Below are 23,522 nucleotides of genomic sequence, written 5' to 3'. Positions count from 1 at the left end.
ATATGTGGTTGCTATACGAAGGCATGGATCTGAATACGTTATCATTTTATTTCATTCGTATACCTTTATACACCGTTTACTTACAGATTATTTGCTAACTTTTGGCAAATTAATATACTAAATTACAAATCATTGTGTTGAAAACGTGCCAGAAGTCACAAAAATGGCGACAATAGGGAGGTACTGTTTTATGGATAGGATACCACAACCATAGCTTTGAAATACTCGCATAGATTCGATTAAATATTAAAACTTTCTCTAATTCGAGTGGAAGTACTTCTGTGAGCTAAAAAAGAAATCGAGTATACACTTCCTTCTATACCAATGAAATAAGAGCGGAGAGGCTTTGTTTTTTAATGAGCGTAAAATCCGCTCGAAATATACATTTTCTCACCGCTGCAAACAATACCAGAAATTTTGAAGAGCACTCCTCTTCGACAGAGCAGAGTAACATAAAAACCAATTTCCTAAAAAAAAGAAGAAAATATGGAAATTGCTCTCTTTGAGTAAATGAGCGAAAAATCGAGCAGTATCATCGTTTTTGGGTAGAAACTATATTTTCCTCCAAAAACCAGGAATGACAATTTGCAAATGTTTTGGACAAAAATACAATAAGGAAAAGTCAAAAGATGTGATTCCTCAACATATTTAGTAGAGTTACTGGTAACAAATAAACTTTGAGAATTTCTGTGATATAGATCATACCAACCATAATTGTTTTTGAATGCGTATTATGGCTTTAGAGCAGTTATAATTTGAAACCAAAAGAAACTTATTTATGTGAGGTATATTCTACTCTGAATCGACTCCCACTAAATTTGACAGAGGCATTTGTGTCTGAACTGATTTTCACCAAAATCCAAACTTTGAGCTGATATTACACTTTTTAGGCACAATGAACCTAAAATCGGATGTAGATATATATAGGAGCTACGTCCAAATTCGAACTGATCTCTATAAAAGTTTAAAGATGTATTTCTGATAGCTGGTCCTAAATATCACAGTTGTGGATTGCATTTTTCGGATGTGAGTGACTTAAATACAAAATCGATTAAATATGATAACTGTATCCAAATCTGAACCGATCTCCATAAAATTTGGGAAATATATTTCTGAGCTATATTTGATTTATTTTCCCGTATGTCGTTATTATCGAGTGCATATTACGGAAGCGGAGGTCTAAAATAATAAATCATATGAACTGTATATATAGGGGAGCTATATATATCTTAACCGATTTTCAGAAAATTTGATGTACTTATTTCTGGGCTCAATTTGGTCGCATGTGCAAATCCCATCCTATTTGGGCAATTATGGGGCACAGTAACAAACAGAACGGACGAAGATACATAAGACGAAGATACTAATTTCAATAGGAGTTGTTCTTGGACCTAACAAATTCTGCAAATTTTCAACTCGAATTTATGTGAATTCACCACACCTAATATTTTAATTTTGGCACTCAATTTTAGATATACTAAAAAAAATTTCCTATTGTCGTATGTCGAACTTGGTTGCTAAAATATTATTGGCAGATATTTTGGTTTTGATAGATTTTCATCTAGATTTAATATTTTTAGGTTCACGATCACGAGCCTTCTAGATTTAACGGTTCTTTTAGAGCGAATTTTATATTTCATTTTTGTACTAATTCTGTCATTAAAACTCTGCCACTTTAACTCATTACTTGGCAATGAGTCAGATCTTTTTTTTTTGCCATGTAATTTTTTTTATTATTATATCCTAAGCCAGGCTACAGAGGGTATATATCATTTGCTACGCCCAAAATGTGCCTCATCGAAATAACCGTTTTAGAATCTAGGTTTCTTTGGACCTAATCCGTTTCAGGCCATTTGGAATCGATCTAGAGATGTCCATCCGTCTGGCTGGCGGGTGCACACGATAACACTCGAAAGAGTATCCGATTTAGTACAAACTTGGTACATCGTAGTATTATGGTCAAACTAAGATCGAGTTCGGAGATGGGCAAAATCGGACCACTGCTCCTGGAACCTCCCCCATAAACGGGTCAAAATTTTAAATAATTATTATTATAATTACAATCATATATTTAAATAACTGAACATTGACTGCCGCTGTCGTCAATAGTTTACATTATATTGCTAATTTTAAATCAACCTTTTTGCCGAGTTTTTAATACATTATTTGAAAAATCCCGCCACATAACAAAAATTATTGGCGTATGAAATAATAACAACAATTGTTTTTTTTTTAACGCATTCACACGAAATATCTGTGCGTGTGTTTCGATTTTTTGTTCAACGTGCTTTGTTTAATTTATTTTCATTTAGTGTTTAATTCAATTAAAAATGCGTAACAGCAAATGAAAGAAAAGCAAAAACAACTACAACAATATAAAATTACAGTAACACAATTTTTAAACCAGCAACAACAACAACAAAAATGATTGAATTGTAATAAAATAATGAGAATCGAAATAAACTAAGTAACCCAACACAAGGAATTTGTGTGATAACCTGGAATATATCTGAGAGAATGTAGGGACCGTTTCACGTGAATCTATGCTCTTGGCCACAAGCGAACAAGTTTAAAATCAAGCGAATACAACGGGGAAAAATGACAATTTTAAGCTCTCCGATTACACTTTCACTGATTTTGTTTTGCATAGCCACCACGGTGCAAATTTTATATATGTAAGTACATAATACATAATATTAGGGTGTTGTATTATGTTGATTCAATTCAATGAAAATTTAAAATTAAAACAAAAAAATATTCATGCGAATATTTATTATCAGAGATTGGATTCTTGTTCTATGAATTTAAAATTCCCTTTATTTGAAAACTTTTCAACTTTCGGCGTTTTAAAACTTTTCATTTTTACATTTTTATAGAATAAGAATTGATCACCAGTAGTAGTGCGATTTTCTAACTAGTTAACGACGGAATTAATGACAATTATCGATAACATCAATTTTTCGATTGCTCATATTTTTGTAGTTAAGAAAATTTGTCGCTAATCTAACGGTGAAATTAAAAAAATTAGCAATTGTTAAAAATGTTGTCATATGTTAGTTCTCTTTTATGTCAACATTTTGCGTTTGAAAATTACAGATTTTTATACCCTCAGCCCTATAGCTTCAAGGGGAATATATCATTTGATACGGCCAAAATGTACCTCACCGAAAAAACGGTTTACCCTAGGTTTCTTTGGACCAAATCCGTTTCAGGACAGTCGGTCTATCGATGTCCGTCCGTTCGTCGGTCTGTCTGGCTGGTGCGCACAATAACTCTCGAAGGGAGTATCCGATTTGTTCCAAACACGGTACATCATAATATTATTGACAAAATTTGATCGTGTTAGGAGATGGCCAATATCGGTCCACTCATTCTGGTACCTCCCCCCACAAAATGTCAACAATTTCCAAGAAATTAATGTACTGCACAGAAGGAGAAAAAATATTTCGATTTTGCTTCGACTTCGTAAATCCTAATATTTGCATCAGTGCTAGGTCAGTTGCGAAAATGAACAATATCGGTCCCCTCCAACAAGTACCTCCCCCACAAAGGGTCAATATTTTGAATAATTATAACTCTTATAAAATGTTATGTTAGAGTCCGATTCCATACATCACAATATTTTTATTAACCCAAGGTCTGGTGGGAAGATGGAGTATATCGGTCTACTCCTTCTGGTACCTCCGGCACAAAGGGTCAAAATTTTGGAATATTCATGAAACCCATAAAACACGAAATTAACTTGGCACATCTCAATATTTCTATCAACACAAGATCTGTTATTAAGATGTAATATATCGGACCAATCCTTCTGGTACCTCCCCCACAAAGGGACACATTTTGAATATCCATGAAGCTCATAAAACACCAAATTAATGTCCGATTCAATTTAGTACATCTCAAATCTTGTATTTCCATCAACACAAAAAAACAACAAAAATAAGTTTGCCAAATTATATTATAATAGGTTCAGATTTGGATATAGCTCCCATATATATTTTCGACCGATTTCGTTCATTTGATGCCTCAAACACAATATGAATGTTCGATTCCAATGAAATTTGGAATGTGTGACGGGATTTAATCCGAAAATAAATTTGTCAAATTATATTGAAATCGGTTCAGATTTGGATATAGCTCCCATATATATTTTCGGCCGATTTCAAGCATTTGATGCACCAAACACGCTATGTATCCCCAATTTCATTAAAATTTGAAACGTGTGATAGATTTTATCTAAAAAATTGATTTCCCAAATTATATTGAAATCGGTTCAGATTTGCATATAGCTCCCATATACATTTTCGGCCGATTTCATGTATTTGGTGGACCAAACAAGATATGTATTTCCAATTGTAATGAAATTTAAAATAAGTAACGGAATTGGGAGCCAAAATGAATTTGTCAAATTAAATTGAAATCGGTTCAGATTTGGATATAGCTCCCATATATATCTTCAACCGATTTCGTTTATTTGATGCACCAAACACGATATGTATGTTCGATTTCAATGAAATTGGGAATGTGTGACGGGATTTTGATTAGAAAATAAATTAGTCAAATTATATTAAAATCGGTTCAGATTTGGATATAGCTCCCATATATATATTATCGGCCGATTTCACATTTTTGACGCACCAATTTCAATGAAATATGAAAGGTGTGGCGTAGATTGGTGTAAAAGTATTTTTTTAAATTATATTTAAATCGGATCAGATTGGGATATGATTTTAATAAGAACCATTGACCCACAACGCCTTAGGCTAACACTTAAAAACAACACAACAATTGATTTGATTACGGCGAAGTGTGTTGCTATCTCGAATTCACTAATTGCAATAGAAATGCCACTCAACTTCAAAAGATTGCAGTTTACTGCTCGCTTGGTATTTGCTATGAAATAAATAAATCCGAAGGACAAACCCTTCGTGTATGTATGCCATGTTACTGCTTTTCTAATGGTTTTGGTTATTTACGCATTAAAGTAGTGCAATAATTTTTTTTTTAATTTTTAAATTTGTTTTTTTTTTTTTTTAACCAACATATATTCGTAAATAAAATTTTGAATGCATATAAAATCAAAAGGGGTAGCGAATCGCACCGGGTTCAGCTAGTATTAAATAAAATCCGAAAAAATCATCCGGAAGTCTTCACTACTTCGCACATCCAATTATTTCTACTAACACAAGATCTGCTGTGAAGATGGGATATATCGGTTTAATCCTTCTGGTAGCTCCCCCACAAAGGGTCAACATTTTGAATATCAATGAAGCTCATAAAACGCCAAATGAATATACGATTCCATTCAGTATTGGCACATTTCAATACTTCCGTCAACACAACATCTGTTATAAAGATGGTAAAGATCGGACCATTTCTTCCGGTATGTCGCCCAATTGTATTCAAGATTTGGAAAATCAAAACGCTCAAAGAAAGCGAAATGATTGATTGCTTCAAATTTCACACATACAATATACCTGCTAATACAAGATGTGTTGTGAAGATGATATATATCTGCGAACCCCTTGTCTTACCTTAACCCACAAAGCATCACAATTTTCAATACTTTTATCCATCATAACTTGCGAAACAAGTCAGCGATTCTTTATAACTTGCTATATCTAAATATTTCTCTCAACCAGAAACCTGGGATGTATATGGAATTTATGATTTCGCATAAAATTGGATGAAATTGTTAGATTTTCTTGTATTTTTGTCCATACCAATATTTTTATCTTTATTAGGGGAAGTATGAAAGTGGAATAATTCGTTAGACTATATCTCGAAACTCTCGCACATTTTAACATTTTCTAAAAATTGTCGTATATCTCATATAAAGTGAAGGAAGTAGTCGAAATTGACTATATTGGCCCATTCCTTCGGAATCTACTCCAAAGAGGGTCAAACATTTGAATAGTCTTAGCAGAAGTCCAAATATATTTAAATAATCGAAAATTTGTTGAGGGTATACATATGTCGGGAAAACCGACTGATACTTTTTAACTTGTTTTTTTTTTTTTTTTACAAGAAATCGTAGACACCCCACTATAGGTTGATTTGGACAAAATAAATTCATTTTCTTTTCTGAAAAAAATTTTTTAGAAGGGAAATGTAAAGATGTTTTTATAATCGAAATATGTTAGCCTTGAAGAAGTAACACCTGCGCAAACAAACTGCCCTGTTTTTATTTTCAAAATCTCATTGTTTATTAATTGATAAATGTAATTGTTATTTGGAAAAAAATTTATATGTAATTTTTTTATTTCGTGGTCTACCCTAATATACACTGCTATGCATTTTGTGTGTTATATCTTCCTTGCTTCTTTTCTTTCCTTTCCTTTCCATTGCATTGCATTTCTTTTCTGGTTTTGATGTTTGGTTTAATTTTTCTTGCGATTGCGCAACCAATATTATGTGTCCATATATGGTTGCGGCCGTTCAGTTAGTAGGCATTGCGCTTCCATATTAAGTCCAAGGCACAGTAACCAGTCACGAATAAAAGTTGAAAACCTGTGCAAAGACATGTTTTGGTCATAAGACGTTGCAGTTCGTAGTCCATGACAATGTCTATGGGAGAAGCAATGCTAGTTTCTTGCCAAGTGGTGGACTAAAACAAAAATCAATGCACACGTACATACATACACACATGAATATAAATATATATATATATATATATATATTCGTATATTAGCAGCAAATAGAGTTTGTACTCTTTTGTTTTAAACCCCAAAAATTTCATCTAGTAATTATTAAGTTCTTTGTTAAAAACTGTACGTGTCAGATATGGCCAAAAAGCTCGGCTAGTTCTGAATTAGTACAAATTATTATTTTTTTAACAGAAAAATTATGGCAAAGGCACTAAGATTTTGCTGTTTGTAGTAAATTAAAAACAAACAGAGATTCTCAGTCATAGGAAATACTGAAGGTGAAATTTCGGTTTCAAGTACATGAAGTTGAACTATCCACTTAGAACCCGAAATGTCAAATTACAAGTGATTTGGTTTGGAGATTGCGTCCAAAACTTCCGCAATACCGAAAATAAGGAGATACCCTGTAGCTATAGGTGGTATCGTCCATTTTCCTGAAAATTATAACCTCTATCTTGATATCGACGATATAAACTAACTTAGAATTCTAAACTGATAAACGAGAAAAAACCAAAGACGTGGAAGAGAATTGTAACTAATCTACAAATACAAAGCATATGGCAGTGTTGTTGCTTTGGCACTCTAAATCCATCGGTCCCTCTCATACTGTTCACAGCAAACAAGATTTTTATGCCCGTAGCCATATGGCTATAGAGGGTACATATCATTTGATACGGTCAAAACGTGCCTCATCGAAATGAAGGTTTTAGACCACAGGTCTCTTTGGACCAAATCCGTTTCAGGACATTTGGATCTAGCGAAGTCCGTCCGTCTGTCTTTCTGGCTCGATGATGAGCAGTTTAACTCTCGACGGGAGTATCCGGTTTGATCCAAACTTGGCACATCGTAATATTATCAAACTCGGAAGGATAATCTGATTTTGCTCCAACTTGGCGAATCCTAATATTTGCATCAGGGCTGGGTCAGGTGCGAAAATGGACAATATCGGCCCACTCCATTAAGAACCTTCCCCCCAAAGAGAAAAATTTTTGAATAATTATAACTCTTATAAAATATGATGTAAGAGTCCGATTACTTCTTCAAATTACCCACATCACAATATTTTTATTAACCCAAGGACTGGTGTAAAGGGGGAATATGCCAGTCCACTCCTTCTGGTATCTCTTCCGCAAAGGGTAAATATTTTGAATATCTATGAAGCTCATAAACTGAGAAACTAAAATCCGATTCCATTCAGACTTGGCAAATCCGAAATAAACGTCCGGTTCTCTTCATATTTCACACATCCCATTATTTCAACTAACACTAGATCTGCTGTGAAGATGGGATATATCGTTCCACTCCTTCTGATACCTCCGTCACAAAGGGTCAACATTTCGAATATCCACGTAGCTCATAAAACGCGAAATTAACATCTGATTCCTTTCAGACTTGGTATAACTCAATATTTCCATCAAGACAAGATCTGTTATAAAGATGGTAGAGATCGAACCATTTCTCCTGGTACCTCTCCCACGTAGGATTTAAGATTTTGAAGAACAAAACGCTCAAAGAAAGCGAAATAAGCATCAAATTCTCTTCAAATTTTACACATCCAAATATTTTTGCTAACGCAAGAAGATGATATATCTATGAACCCCTTCTGGTACCTCAACCATAAAAAGTCACAATTTCCAATACTTGTATCTCTCATAACTTGCGAAACAAGTCAGCGATGCTTTACAACTTGCTATATCTAAATATTTCTCTCAACCAGAAACCTGAGATGAATATGAAATTTATGGTTTCACATAAAATTGGATATTGGAATTGGAATTGGATTGGATTTCAATAAAGTGAAGGACGCAACCTATATAGGTCAAACCTGGCACGTCGGAATATTTTTATCATATGCATTTAAGTCCGATACCCAATGGACAATGTTGGTCCATTCCTTCGGAACCTACTCCATAGAAGGTAAAAAATTTGAATAAGCATACCAGAAGTCAAAATATATGTAAATAATCGAACATAGGCTGAGGGTATACCTCTGTGGTCAAAACCGAGAGATACTTTTAAACTTGTTTTATTAGAAATATATAAAGCTAAAGCTAATACGTCAGCTAAATTAGGTTCATGCCAGTTTATAAATATTGTCCCTCCAATATCGCATTTAATTTATATAAAGCTTAAATATTCTTCTCAATTTAAGGCGGAAAGCAATCCTGCTACATATCCAGAATCATGTTGGGTATAATTGCCAACTGATCCAATTTTTCTTTTAATTTATGTTCCATTTCAGTTGAAACATTAGTCAAAGAACCGAGTACCCTCAAATTCTAATAATCTACCAACATTGTTGACTAAAAAAATTAAATGAATGTTCTCACATAAAAATACGCCATACAAAATAGATTAAAAAAACTTTCTTTCAATTCCGATCAGCATCAAAACAAAAACAAAATATAACGTAACGTAATATAAAGATTGCTGTTGCTTTTGTTGTTTACCAACAAATGCGGAATAATTGCAACTTCATTTCGTTTTCAATTTCATTCAAAACATTGTTTGTAAAACACAAAAAGAGTGCCAAATGCAAACAATACTATGAGAAAAAACAACAACAACTGTAGACTTAAATAATTATGGCATTACTTGTTGCTATTGTTGTTGTTATGAACCAAAACAATAATAAATCAGAAACTGCATAATAATGCATTGAGCGAATCTCTGTGTGTGTGTATTGGCATACACATGTTCAGGTTAAAACAAGTTGGCCAAAACACGATGATAATTCACAAGAAATGGTAGTAATAAATACATATATTCAGAAAGACAGACAGACGGACGGACAGACACACAGCCCGACAATAGCAGCAAAAGAAATGAATGAAAGTGTTACACTTTCCGTGCTTCTTTTTTATTAACACAAACATTTGTTCGCTTTGTTGCGGTTTGCAACTGCAATGTTGTTGGCCGCAATTGCAGTAACAAATGTGGGTAATCGGTTATTGTATGATTACCAGCAGTCGACACACATAAACATTTAAACTTTTCGACTTTTGACTGCAGGGGAAAACCCCACTTTTCGAATTAGATAAAAATTGATTTTTAAATTTTGATCGTTTACCTCAAGTCGCTTTCGATTTTAGACTTTTTGTTGTGGAACTTAGCCAATAAATCATAAGATCGGTTTTTCAACTTTTATTTAAAGAATAGAATATTGAAAAGAAATCAGTAAGGAAAAGTCAAAAGTCGGCGGGGCCAAATTCACCGAAATTCACTCCATTTGGGCTGTTATTGGCCACAATAAACCTGAAATAGGATTAAAAATATATATGGGAGCTATAACCAAATCTTGGCCGTTGTCGATAAAATTTGGCAAAGGTATTTCCGAGCTCTATAAGATATCTTGTACCAAATGACATTGTTGTCAAATGGATATTACGAATGTGAGGGACTTACAAACCAAATCAGATGAATCATATATATGGGAACTATAGCTTTATCTGAACCGATTTTCACCAAATTTAATGTAAATTTGGTCGGAAATGCCAAAACTCAGGTCATTTGGACTGATATTAGTCAATTCGTTCACAATTAACTCGAAATCGGTTGAGGATATATATGAGAGCTATATTCAAATCTGAACCGATCTTGACAAAATTTGATACACTTATTTCAGAGTTGTATCTGATATTTGCTACCAAAGATCATTGTTGTGGAGAGCATATTACGCATGTGAGGAACTTAAAACCCCAAATCGGATGAAACATATACATGGGAGCTTTAGCTAAATTGTTGAATCGATTTTCTCCAAAATTTGATGTAATTGCTTCCAGACTGAATTCGGTCGGATGTACCAAAATGTAGGTCATTTGGGCTGATACTGGCCGTTTGGTGCAGAATTAACCTCAAATCTGTTGGAGATATATATGGGAGCTATATCTAAATTTTAACCGATTCTCACCAATTTCAAAAGGATTTATCCTTGGACCAAACAATTATTCTCAAAAGTTCATCTCAATCGGATAATAAATACGATCTGGATTTTTTTTTAACAAAAATACATGGACAGAAGGACGGACGGACAGCCTGAATGACGTGCATAATTCGCCTCAGAAAGTGATTCTATGAAGGTCCTCAAGAGTTATTATGGGTCTATCTCGCTTCCTTCTCTATGTTACAAACAAATGTACAAAGACATGCCACTATGTGGCGTAATGTATAAAAAGTGGATTAATCGATCTTCAAAAGTCCATTAGTCGATCAATCGAAAATCGACATACTTATCCTAACGGGGGGGTTTTGTTAATGTCTCTTCAAAGATTAAATATTTTTATGTTTGATCGAAAAATTCTTAGTCGATAAAATCACGGCTCTCAGGTCTTCCTTCTCATTTTCGTATTTTTTTCATATGAAAAATTAGTAGAAGTGCAAAAATGCCTCAATCGAACTTAAAGGCATGAACATGTTCTTGTCGTACATGAACCGAATATCGGTTTTTATTATTTTCCCGCCGTATCCAATAAAATTACTATAATATAATGCCATGGTTGGTTGAACAAAATAGCGAGTAGATTTTTTTTCATATTTATTACATAACCCTTGTTTATGTATTGCACTCTAGGGTGGAAAAGGAGAAATGAAAAACCAATAAAAAAAAAACATCAGTGTAATGTAAAAAAAAACTACACACAAATCAATTTTCACTTGTTGCGCATACGCAGAGTACAGCAACAAAGGCTTAGGCCAAATTCAGGCAAAACCACTCTGCATTCAATGGCTGAGTAGCTGGCTGCATTCGTTTTTTTTTTCTTTTTCTGTGATACATTATGCCACCTCTATTTTGCCTTGATATCAAACGAGGCTAAATCTAATCACGTTCGTTGCTATTTTCCTTCTATGTTTCCATTATTGTTTGTTGGCGAGATTGCAGTAGTTGGCTTATTTTCTGCTGTGGTGGTGTGGTGGGGAGGGGAGAGCAGGGGTATTTGTGTGTAACAAAAAAAAAAAGTAGTCCATTGCACATGTGCAATGCACAATTGTAACACTCACGCGACCAGCTGCTGCTATGAAATTTACCTTCATCGCTTGCCAATGAAATTGTGTTAGATCTTTCGCAACTTGGTAACGAATGTGATCTGACAGTTCGTTGTAGAGTCCAATGAACTCATTATTTTTTTCTAGGCTATATTGGGAAAATGGAATACATTGGTCTACCATCAGGTATATCATGTTGGGGTTATCTCATCACGTATTTTGCAGAGGCGGTAATGATAGTATGTTCAGGTTCCAGGTTTCGAAATCTAGAAAAAGATATTAGAAAAATATTTTTTTCCAAATATCACCCTCCAAATATTACCCTACATCACATGGTGGTAAGCGTATTATGTTTTTGTGCAATTGTTTGTAATATGGAGAAGGATGCGAGATAGACCCATAGCTACTTTTGAGGATCTTCATAGAATCACTTTCGATTTATGTCTGTTAGTCCGTCCGTCCGTTTCCAAACAATATTTATTTGGCCCAAGGACGAGCCCTATTGAAATTGGTGAGAATCGATTTAACTTTAAATATAGCTCCCATATATATCTTTAACCGATTTCGGATTAGTAGTGCACTAAATGGCCAATATCAGTCCAAATTACCTGAAATTTTGCACTTCCGACCGAATTCGGTCTAGAAGTAAGTACATCAAATTTGGTGAAAATCGATTCAGATATAGTTATGGCTCATCTGTTATGTTGTTTAAGTTGTCACATTCGTAATATGCACCCCACAAGAATGATATTTGGTACCAGATATCAAATATATCTCAGAAATACCTCTGTCAAATTGTATCAAGATCGGTTTAGATTTGGATATAGCTCCAATTTATATCTTAAACCAATTTCTGGTAATTGTGCACCAAATGGCCAATATCCACATGAGCTGGAATTTGGCATATCCGACGAATTCAGTCTAAAAGCAAGTACATCAAATTTGGTGGAAATCGGTTCAGATATAGGGTGAGATAAAAAAAAAACTGCAACAAAGTCAAATGCCATAATTTTTACTTTATTTTTTTTTTTTAAATTTTATTGAATGAAAGCAAAATTTATCGAAAATAGCATCAAATTTTAGAATATGTTTACATTTGTTCGAATTGATTACCTTTGGCACGAATTATGGCCTTCAAAGGGCTAATGAAATCGTCAAACGCCGCCCGAATGTTACTCTGAGGTATTTTGGTCCATTCCCGGCGAAGCGCTTGCTTGAGGTGATTGACACTTTGGTGTTTTTTAGTGCCAACCTGACTTTCTAAAATACTCCAGACACAATAGTCCTACGGATTGGTATCCGGAAATTTTGCTAGCCTTTGTGCACTGGAAATAAAGCAAGGAACTTCATATTGTAACCTTTCTTGGGTGGCGCGTGCTGAGTGCGATGGTGCTGAGTCCTGTTGGAATGTCCAAGGTCTGCGGCCAAAATGTTTGCGTGCCCCAGGCTTTAATACACCCTCCAGAATACTTTCCCGATAATATTGGGCATTTATTCTGATGCCATGGTCGATTAATACGAGCGAAGAGCGACCTTCGGCTGTTATGGCGGCCCACACCACACCATCACCATGGCCGGCGCTTGAGTTCTGGTGACCAACCGAAGGTGCATATTTTCAGCTGACCACTTTGGCAAGTAAACACGATCATTTTGTTTGTTTACAAACAAAATGCTAGACATCGAATGTTTTCTCATCGGAGAAAACCAAATTCGGCAGTTTACCATTTTCATCCAAGAGAAGCAACTCTTTAGCTCTTTTGAGTCTATTTTCTTTCTGTTGTGGCGTAAGTTCTTGCACTTTTTGGAATTTCAGTGGCTTTACCCCGAGCTCATTTTTCAATATTCCACAAATGGAATATTGCGATACGTTCAGCTTACGAGCCATTTTTTGGCCACTGCGACGCGGGTTTCGATCAAGTCGCTTCTTTTCTTTTCGAACCATTTCTGCTGATGTTGCTGTTTTCTTGCGTCCAGTCCACTTTCTTGACATCGGGCTACGCTACCAGTATCACAGTTGCGTAGCGATGGTTCGAGACACAAAAGATTTATTCACATTTAAATGTTGGAGTACTCTAACGATAGCCACTTGTGGTTTTCCAGCCAAATATAAAGAAATAACACTATCACTCTGGAATTCCATCACGAATAACTTTTTTCTGCAAAATTCTTACAAAAATGCTTTTGTACGCTTCTCAACAATAAAATGAACTATCACTGCAATAATTTTAACAGCTGTCGGACGAGTGGCTTAGAAATGACAGCAGTCCGAAGTTGGTTGCAGTTTTTTCATCTCACCCTGTAAGTGTTCAATTTGCTGTAATTTTGCCATAACCAAAATTTTTTCCTGTATTAGATGAAGTATTGAAATGGAATACTTCGGTCGACCATCGATATCTGACAGCTAACACACATTTTAACATTTTATAAAAATTATCACATAGCTCTTATAAAGTGAAGGAAGTAGTTTATATGATCCAATCGTCACAATACTTATACCATATTTATTTAGGTCCTATAGGAAATTTACAATATTGGCCCCTTCCTTTGGAACCTACTCCATAGAGGGTCAACTATTTGAATAATCATAACAGAAGCCAAACATATTTAAATAATCGAATATTGGCTGATGGTATACATCAATCGAATCACCCGCCGGACACTTTTAACCTTGTTTTTCATTTCAAATTCGGTTCAAAATTTTTAAAGAAAGATCAATAAAATATAGCCGCATTTCATTTCTTTGTAAATAGTGGGTGTACATATCCCGAATCCTCCAATTTGTAGAATTTTTATAAAACTGTTACATAAAATGTATAAATTAAGAAAATAAAATATTCTGTAAAGATTTTATTTCACTTGTCGGACATACCAAACATTCCCGTACTCAAAGCCTTAATTTACTGTTACGCTACCTTCTCAAAACATACACTCATCATAAATTATGTTAAGGTAGTCCCACTCCATGTTGGCCACACAAAAAAAAAAGACGAACTACAATCCAAAATTCCATCATGCTTTCTCAGTTCTGAGGCTATCAATGAAAGTGAAAACGAAAAAAAAACCGAGAAGAGAACAAGTTGAAACAAAGCTTTTGAAAAACCGGTAACACAAAAGCACCAGCAAAGAATCACCACAACAGCAACAACACAACAATGCTTATTTTTTATATGCTAAATAAACAAATTATGTAAATTATATTTAATGACCGAAATCAAAATTTACTAAAAGAAAGAAAATTATACAAAAACACAAATACAAAACTTGTCAGATTTTTTTTTTTAAATCTGCTGGACGATCTCACTTCGAATTAAAACAATGATATTCAAATGGGAAATTCAGAAAAATGAAATGTACAAAACGACAAAATCTCAGTTTTTATTGTTTTTTTTTTTTGTTGTTGCTGTGTTGCTTTCTGGCCATAGTGAATTGGCTTTCAACCAATGACCCAATTTTTGATATGTTAACCGTTTCTTCTCTCATATTCTTCTTCTTCTTCTTGTTCGGTTTAACTGCGCAGTCGTAAAATTCATGTTAAACAACCATTCACTGCTCTCTTCGCATTTCTCTATACCCACCTTATTTTGTTTTGTTATATATATACACTTTTCTGTGGTATACATATATACCACAGGTAGGCTTTACTTTCTTTTAAGAAATTCCATTTAAGGTAGAAACTAACCAAAGAAATGAAATCACAAAAGAATGATAAAAAAGACTGACTGACTGACCCTTTGTCAAAATAAATAAAACTCCAAGTTTGTGGAAATATTGTAATTTGTCATTGTCAGGCAATCGAATGATTTCAATGCCTGAGGATAAATGTAGACCTAAAGATTTTTGGGATTTAGGACACCTATGCCCATTAATAATTTTGGGCACAGATCTACGATTAGATATTTACCTTCAGGTGTAGGTGCATTCTTAAGGTATACATTAAAGACTTTCTTTCCTAAAAAAAATACTACAATCCGGGCTGCGGTCTTCAGATTTTCAAGCAGTAATCCCGAAAACACTTTTATATTTAGGCTATGAGAAAAAAAGGAGGCACACTACTTTCAACCTGCATGTAATGCAAAATATAGTTTATTTGCACTACTATATAACCAATTATTAGGTACGTAAATAGTTTAGTGAAATTGAAGTCGACTAAATAAACTGCTTTTTATACCCTCCACCTTGGAAAGGAGGGTATATTAACTTTGTCATTCCGTTTGTAGCATCTCTAAATATTCGTCGTAGACCCCATAAAGTATATATATTCATAATCAGCATAAAATTCTAATTGTGTCTAGGATGGTTGGTCTTGAAAATGAGATATATGCGTCCACGTTTTGTTAAAGTCCCCATTCGGTATTTTAATGATTTTTGCCACAATTTTTCACGGATTTGTCTGAAAATTGGTATTTGTTGGTCATAATGGGTTCTAGCTTCGGTGGCAAAACATTGCGTGTATTTCGTATAGCCCCCATATAATGGTACCTCCCGATATGTGGTATTTTGATTATTGGTTTATCTAAAAATTGGTATTTGTTGGTCATAATAGGTTCTGGTTGCTGTAGCGAAACATTGTATATATAGGTCCATGTTTTGGTATAGCTCCCATATACCGGTACTTTCAGATATTCGGTATTTTGATGATTTTTGTCACATTTTTTTCACTGATTTGTCTAAAAATTGGTATTGGTAGTTCATAATGGGTTCTAGCTCCGGTGGCAAAACATTGCATGTATAGGTCCACTATTTCGTATAGCCCCCATATAATGGTACCTCCCGATATGCGGTATTTTGATGGTTTTTTGTCAGATTTTTTCGCGGATTTATCTAAAAATTGGTATTTGTTGGTCATAATAGGTTCTGGTTGCGGTAGCGAAACATTGTATATATAGGTCCATGTTTTGGTATAGCTCCCATATACCGGTACTTTCAGATATTCGGTATTTTGATGATTTTTGTCACATTTTTTTCACTGATTTGTCTAAAAATTGGTATTGGTAGTTCATAATGGGTTCTAGCTCCGGTGGCAAAACATTGCATGTAAAGGTCCACGATTTGGCATAGCCCCCATATAATGGTACCTCCCGATATGCGGTATTTTTATCGTTTTTGTCACATTTTGTCTCAAAATTGGTATTTCTTGGTCATAATGGGTTCTGGCTGCGGTGGCGAAACATTGTATGCATAGGTCCACGTTTTGGTATAACGGTGCCTCCAGATATTCGGTATTATGATGATTTTTGCCACATTTCTTTGCGGATTTGTCTAAAAATTAGTATTTTTGTGTCCTAATGAGTTCTAGCTCCGTTGCCGAAATATTGTATGTATAGGTTCACGTTTTTGTATAGCCCCATATAGCGGTACCTCCCGATATTTATGATTTTGCGACATTTTCCCACGAATATATCTAAAAATTGGTATTTGTGGGACACAATGGGTTCTAATGTTTCCTTTACCCTAAGGTGGAGGGTATTAAAAGTTTGGCCCGGCCGAACTTAATTTTTTTACTTGTTTCTTTTATCGCTGGAGGCGGATAATTTTTAATTATCGATTATTATTTTTATTAAAATCATATGTTTGACAATTCTATTAGTTTTCTATGTATTGGTGTACATAGGAGGTCAATCAATAGTATAAAACCGGATTTAATCCGGTTTCATATTTGAATACCCGGATCAAATATTCGCATAGCTAATTCTCTCTGCCAAGAAAAAATTACATCCATTTGGTCGGCATAATGGTATTTGAATGTCAAAATATCTCATCTTATGGCATATCTGCGACGGTTCTGGAAAAAAAGGAAATAAGTTATAAAGACGAAATTTTAAACAAAAATGTCTTAATTCAATTTACAGGTTATTTCAGAAATAGGCATTGTCAGCCCGCCGTTACTCAAAAGTTTGACTCACTGCGAATCTATTCTTTGGAGTCCTTGTTATATTCTCCACTCTTCCAATTTTTATATTGTTTGTTGCTGGAATTTAAGTTTCAATCCTCTGATTTGTAATTAAACCAGAGCTCCGATGTACTCAGTTTTACTCACGAGTGAAAATTACTTGCAAGCGGGAATGGTCGTAGGAGTTTTACACAAAGTTTACTCTCCACCCTAGTCTTTTATGTGCAAGCGTAAGTCAGCACTCCTGTTTGAACAAGTAAGAGCGGGAGTCAAAATTGTTTGACTCACTGCGAATCTATTATTTGGAGTCCTTGTTATACTCCTTACTTTTCCAATTTTTATTTTGTTTGTTGCTGGAATTTAAGTTTCAATCCTCTGATTTGTAATTAAACCAGAGCTCCGATTTACTTAGTTTTACTCACGAGTGAATATTACTTGCAAGCGGGAATACTCGTAGGAGTTTTACACGAAGTTTACTCTCCACCCTAGTCTTTTATGTGTAAGCGTAAGTGACCGCTCCTGTTTAAAAAACTAAGAGCGGGAGTCAAAATGATCGAAATAGAGTACGAGTCGAGTAGAAAAATTATTTTATGTGCAGGTTTGTGTGTGTGCGCATATGTAGTAGCACACAGGTTTTAATGGTGTTGGCATCGTTTACAAATGCAATGAAGAGAACAGTAGCAAAAGAGTATTGCAAAGACTGCTGGCTTTTGAATATAAAAACATCATATGCTCTTTTGAAAGACATTTACGACAATACTCGGCTGTTGTTTTCGTTTCAATTTCAGTTGTGAGTTTAGAAAATACATTCCCAAAAAAAATTTTACATCTATCAATTGGACGCTGAGTCTCAAATTCACAACTTTCGGTATTGAGTAGGATGTGCACTGTCTAAGACAGCATTACTCATTGCTTGGTAATGAGAATAGTAAAAAATTTGCTTTAACCTTTTTAAAGGAATAAAGCATTATTCTCAACCTATTAATGATGTCGATGGTCGTTTGTTTGCATATCCCTATAAGGCGTTATGCAACTAATACAGCTCCCACGTTTTTGTTGGGATCAATTAAATGGTTTTTTTTTTTTGAATCTATCAAAATAGCAACAGGTGTTAAGTTCGGCTGGGCCGAAACTTTAATACCTTACACCATTTGGAAGGAACTTTCAAAATTTAAAAGAGGCTATTGAAAGGCTAAGGTGTTACTTATGGGGCTATACGATAACATGAATTTGTATGGACAATTTTCTGTCACAGGAAGCGGTGCCAACTCCAAATTCCTAATTTGAAATAATTCTGTTGAAAAATTTAGCTAAAATCATCAAAATACCGAATTTTGGGAGATACTATTATATGGGGACTATACGAAGGCTTGGAAGTCTGTATAGGATTTTTTTTTGTCATAGAAGATAGTATCCATTACAAATTTAAAATACTAAATCTGAAGCAACTCCGGTGAGAAGTGTGACACAAAATATCAAAATACCGAGTATCTGGAGCCGTGAAACGTAAAATTCTACAGACAATTATCTGCCAGCGATGACGAACTCCAAATACCAAGTTTATCAAAATATCGAATTTTGGGAAACTTGGGAACTATACAACGGCGTGGAAAACTGGGCACGATTTTTTGTCATAGTAGGTAGTACCCCACGTGAACTCCAAATTCGAGATAATTTCGGGGAAAAATGAGTCAAAAATCATCAAAATACCAAATATCTGGGGGTACAGTTATATGGGGTCTATACCAAAACTTAAATGTATATGGACAGTTTTATGCAAAGATGCTTCCTATATTGTGAAAACACCAAATACCAATTAAAAAAATTAGATTGAAATTGTGACTAAAATTCCCAAAATAAAAAAAAACTAAAATCCAGCGGTACAGTTATATAGGGCCTATACCAACACATGGACATATATTGCCCAATAGGTCCTGCACACCTAAAACACATCTGAGTTAAATTTCATCAACCAAATGAATGGTATCACATGGTCGGCCCCGTACGACTATAGCCTTTGTTTACTTGTTAATTTTAGAATTTTTATAGTCTATCGTTCCCGTACTTTCTGTTAAAGTAGTTGTCTCAGAGAGAATTTCACCTTTGTCTTTTTCGCTAGTTTTACCATCAAAAAGTGCAGGAACACAAAACGAGCCATTTTTTATGCTTTCATCATGATTAGTATTTTTCGCCTCTTATAACTTTTTTACCTTATTCAGCTCTTCGATGCTGTTTTTCCTCTCAATCTTAGATTAGTGTCGGTTCTTTATAGTTCTCTTTACTTTTATTAAAACGTGGGACTAGGTCTGTGGAATACGGTTGCAAAATGTTTAAATTACCCTTTTCGTAAGGAACATATTTACATGAATGTACGAAAAAAACCTAAAATCCACCGGTTATACAGGGCCGGTTATACAGGGCCTAGATCCTGCACACCTAAAACACATCTGAGTTAAATTTCATTTCGTTCAGAAGCTAGAGTGATTTCCATAGACGGACAGAAAGACAGATGGACATCGCTAAAACAACATCGAATTTTATGCTGATCAAAAATAGATAAACTCTGTGCTGACTAAGTTAATACTTCGAGGTGTTACAAACTTAATGACAAACTTCATATACCCTCCATACTATGGTGAAGTACGTTTTATATGGATTACTCTTAATTGGGAAACTTCGTGGATGCCACCGTTAATAAATGTTAATAGCCTGAAACATTGTCCAAACTTGATCTACACTGTGTATATGAAGCACTTAAATACCATGCTTGACCTTGAACAGAAGTTTAGCACTAATATCTGATGACCCCTTTGCAAGTAAATGTCTATGTAACTTAAAATGCGTTTTCTCGAGGCTGAACTCTTTCAAATTATAATAAAACCCTTTTTAAAATATCTTTTATCTTTATGCATACAAACTCTCCATCTGAATTTCTTACACCAAAAAAAAAAAAAAAAAACATCCATTCTTTGTTTCGTGATACATTTTGCAGTGAAAGTGTTATTAAAAGTAAAAGTATCAAAACTTTGAGTCATTTTGTTACTGGGTGCTGTGCGTGTTTCCAAAAATTATATGTATATAATTTTGTATTCGTTTCTGTTTTGTCTTTGTTTTCATTCTTCATTAACGTTTTTTCGCCATTGACACTCATCATCTAATCCCTATGCCATGCCAGACATAAAGATCATCGTTATCGTCATCATCTTCATCACAATTATCTGTTGCCCAGCATCTTCTGAATCGTTCAACTCATTTAAATCGAATGTCGTTAAGTTTGCTTCTTCTCCCCACCCCACCACCGTTATGTCCGTTTGCGTTTGCCAAAAATGTTTTTAAACAAAAAAACACAAAAACAAACATGCGTGCCAATTATTTGTTTTTGTTGTTTCATTTTTCTTTAATTTTTTCCCAATGATTTCTGTTCACTTATCTTTTTTTTTCTTGAATTCTTTTGTTTTTCCAGGCAGGAAATCTCCATTTTTGGGGTTCATTTGCAAAACAAACGGTAAATTTTTTTCTGTTATAATTTCTTGTTTGAGTTTCTATTTTTTTGAGTTTTGTTATTTTTTTTTTTTTTTTTTTTTTGTTTATATTTGATTGTTTTTTTTGGTTAATGCTGGCTTGCATTTTGTTTAAATTTGTTAATGATAAGTGGTTTCTTTGTAATATGTCATTGAAATACAGTGTAAGGTGCGCTGCTCGGCATTTTAAATTCATTTTTTTCAAATATGTTTTAAATGATAGACACTGCGTCTCAAATTCACAACTTTCGGTATTGAGCAGGATGTGCACTCTCTAAGACAGCATTACTGATTGCTTGGTAATGAGAAAAGTAAGAAATTTGCTTTAACATTTTTAAAGGAATAAAGCATTATTCTCAACCTACTAATGATGTCGAAGGTCGTTTGTTAGCGTTATTCAACTAATACAGCTCCCACGTTTTTTGTAGGGATCAATTAAATATTTTTGTTTGTTTTGAATATATCAAAATATCAACAGGAGTTAAGTTCGCCTGGGCCGAAACTTTAATACCATACACCATTTGGATGGAACTTTCAAAATTTAAAAAAGGCTATTGAATTATTTTTTTTCAAATATAAATTAAATATTAAATTATTTTTTTTTTTTTCAAATATGTTTTAAATGATAGATGCGAAAGTATCTATAAAAATATTGCTTTGTTCCAGAACCAGCATGAGTACTAGTTGTGCGAATTTTTTCAATACCATAAATGTAAAATCGGATAGCGTAGTAAAAATGTTTACACATTATTTAGATTGTCAATTCCTTTGATTATACGTCAAATAATTGACGAATCTTCGTAAAACGCGTTATTAAGGCACCTGTTTTAGAGAAAAAATTCTAAAATCGGGGAAAATAATATCTAAATTCTCAAAAAATGGTAAAGATTTTTTAAACGTAATACAAGAAATCCTTTCCCAAACCCAAAAAAAACTAGTAAATCTTTGAAGGTGGATTTAAGAGAAAACGAGCAAATACGGCTATTTAGAAAGATTTGGTCGAGTAAAAAATTGTAGCATTATTGCCAGCTTCTGATGGACAGACATGTTAATATTGAAGGATAGATACAACACTACAACACTATGTGTTGGGGGTATAATGATTTGGCCAGATATTACATAACACCTCGAAATATTGGTTTCCCACATAGGAAAGTATATATGGATCTTCCTTACTCGCTGAGCTGAGTCGATCTAGCTATGTATATCCGTCCGTCTGTCCATGTTAATTTGTAATCACTCTACAGGTCGCAATTATGGCCCGATCCTCACGAAATTGAAAATGGAGGTGGGGTTAGGGCCAGAATAGAGACCTATTGTTTTTGGAGATGATCGCTCCAAAAAAAATATACATATTATATTTAGGGGTTGAAATGGACTAAAAACTGAAAAATTTCCTGATTTTGCAGTTTCTCTACAGGTTGCAATTATAGACCAATGGAAGCGGAAGTTAGCACGGGGCTATGGCTTAGGGTTGGGCAGAAGCCTTCCAATTTGATGGTCATCGGGTAATATTTAGTGGGTGAAATAGATCATAACATTTGTGTTAAATAAAAGTCAAAATTTCCATAAACCGCGAATATTTTTAATTCCGTCGAAATTACAAATAGACGAAAAGGTCAACTCTGACCGTTGCGTAGATGCCAATAGTAAATATATCGGATATATAGCGAAATATATACAATCTGTATATACAAAACGAGGGGATGTTAGCTAGAATGCTTATATCTCAAAAATGGCTGGACCGATTTTGACAAATATTGTCAATTCACAATGGGTAGAATGGACAACTATTTTTGTCTGAAAAATGCCAACATTACTTACAGGCGATATCCGAAATACACAAAAGTCGAACGTTTGGCTTTTTTATGCTGATTTCGTTGACGAATGTAGCCAAATATCGCAGACAAGAAAATCATATTAATGGGTTTAAATTTGGAGATACAGAGGGTCCTCTTGCATTTGAAGATGATCGCAAAATATTAGGGGTTCAAATGAACCAAAAACAGAAAAAAATTCCTGATCACACAATTGAAGCCATTCAACACGCCTGAGAAGAGCGTTAAGGGCAGGGAAGAATTCTAGCATTTTGGATGACCATTGGATTATATTTAGCTGTAAAATGGACCACAACAACTACGGAATGCGTAAATATTGGGCAAATGTCCGTGGTCAAAATTTTTAGGGTAATATCTGGACAGTGCACCGTGACATCATTTCAAAGGCGAAATCTTCCAAAATGGATTTGGACATAAGAGGGCTTCTAACATATTGTAGTGTATCACATGGTCGGCCCCGCACGACTATAGCCTTTGCTTACTTGTTAATTTTAGAATTTTTATAGTTTACCGTTCCCGTACTTTCTGTTAAAGTAGTTGTCTCAGAGCGAATTTCACCTTTGTCTTTTTCGCTAGTTTTACCATCAAAAAGTGCAGGAACACAAAACGAGCCATTTTTTATGCTTTCATCATGAATTAGTAT

General features: G+C 34.4%; 1 protein-coding gene across 9 annotated transcripts in view; it reads left to right on the top strand.

The window, feature by feature from the left end:
* Positions 1–23,522, top strand: part of LOC105261542 (putative uncharacterized protein DDB_G0286901) — a 76,835-nt gene that overhangs the window by 40,955 nt on the left and 12,358 nt on the right. For 5 of the 9 annotated variants that reach the window (XM_059132260.1, XM_059132259.1, XM_059132261.1 and 2 more), the window contains one exon: positions 20,984–21,025. The exons of the other annotated variants lie outside the window; for them this stretch is intronic. In XM_059132260.1, coding sequence (XP_058988243.1) covers positions 20,984–21,025 — 42 coding nt within the window. The remainder of the gene's footprint in view (positions 1–20,983; positions 21,026–23,522) is intronic. 9 annotated transcript variants of the gene reach the window in all.

Source organism: Musca domestica, unplaced genomic scaffold (assembly GCF_030504385.1).
Source record: "Musca domestica strain aabys unplaced genomic scaffold, Musca_domestica.polishedcontigs.V.1.1 118, whole genome shotgun sequence".
NCBI classification, from domain to species: Eukaryota; Metazoa; Arthropoda; class Insecta; order Diptera; family Muscidae; genus Musca; species Musca domestica.
The sequence above is the reverse complement of the archived record's forward strand: the minus strand, read 5'-3'. Positions and strand labels throughout refer to the sequence as shown.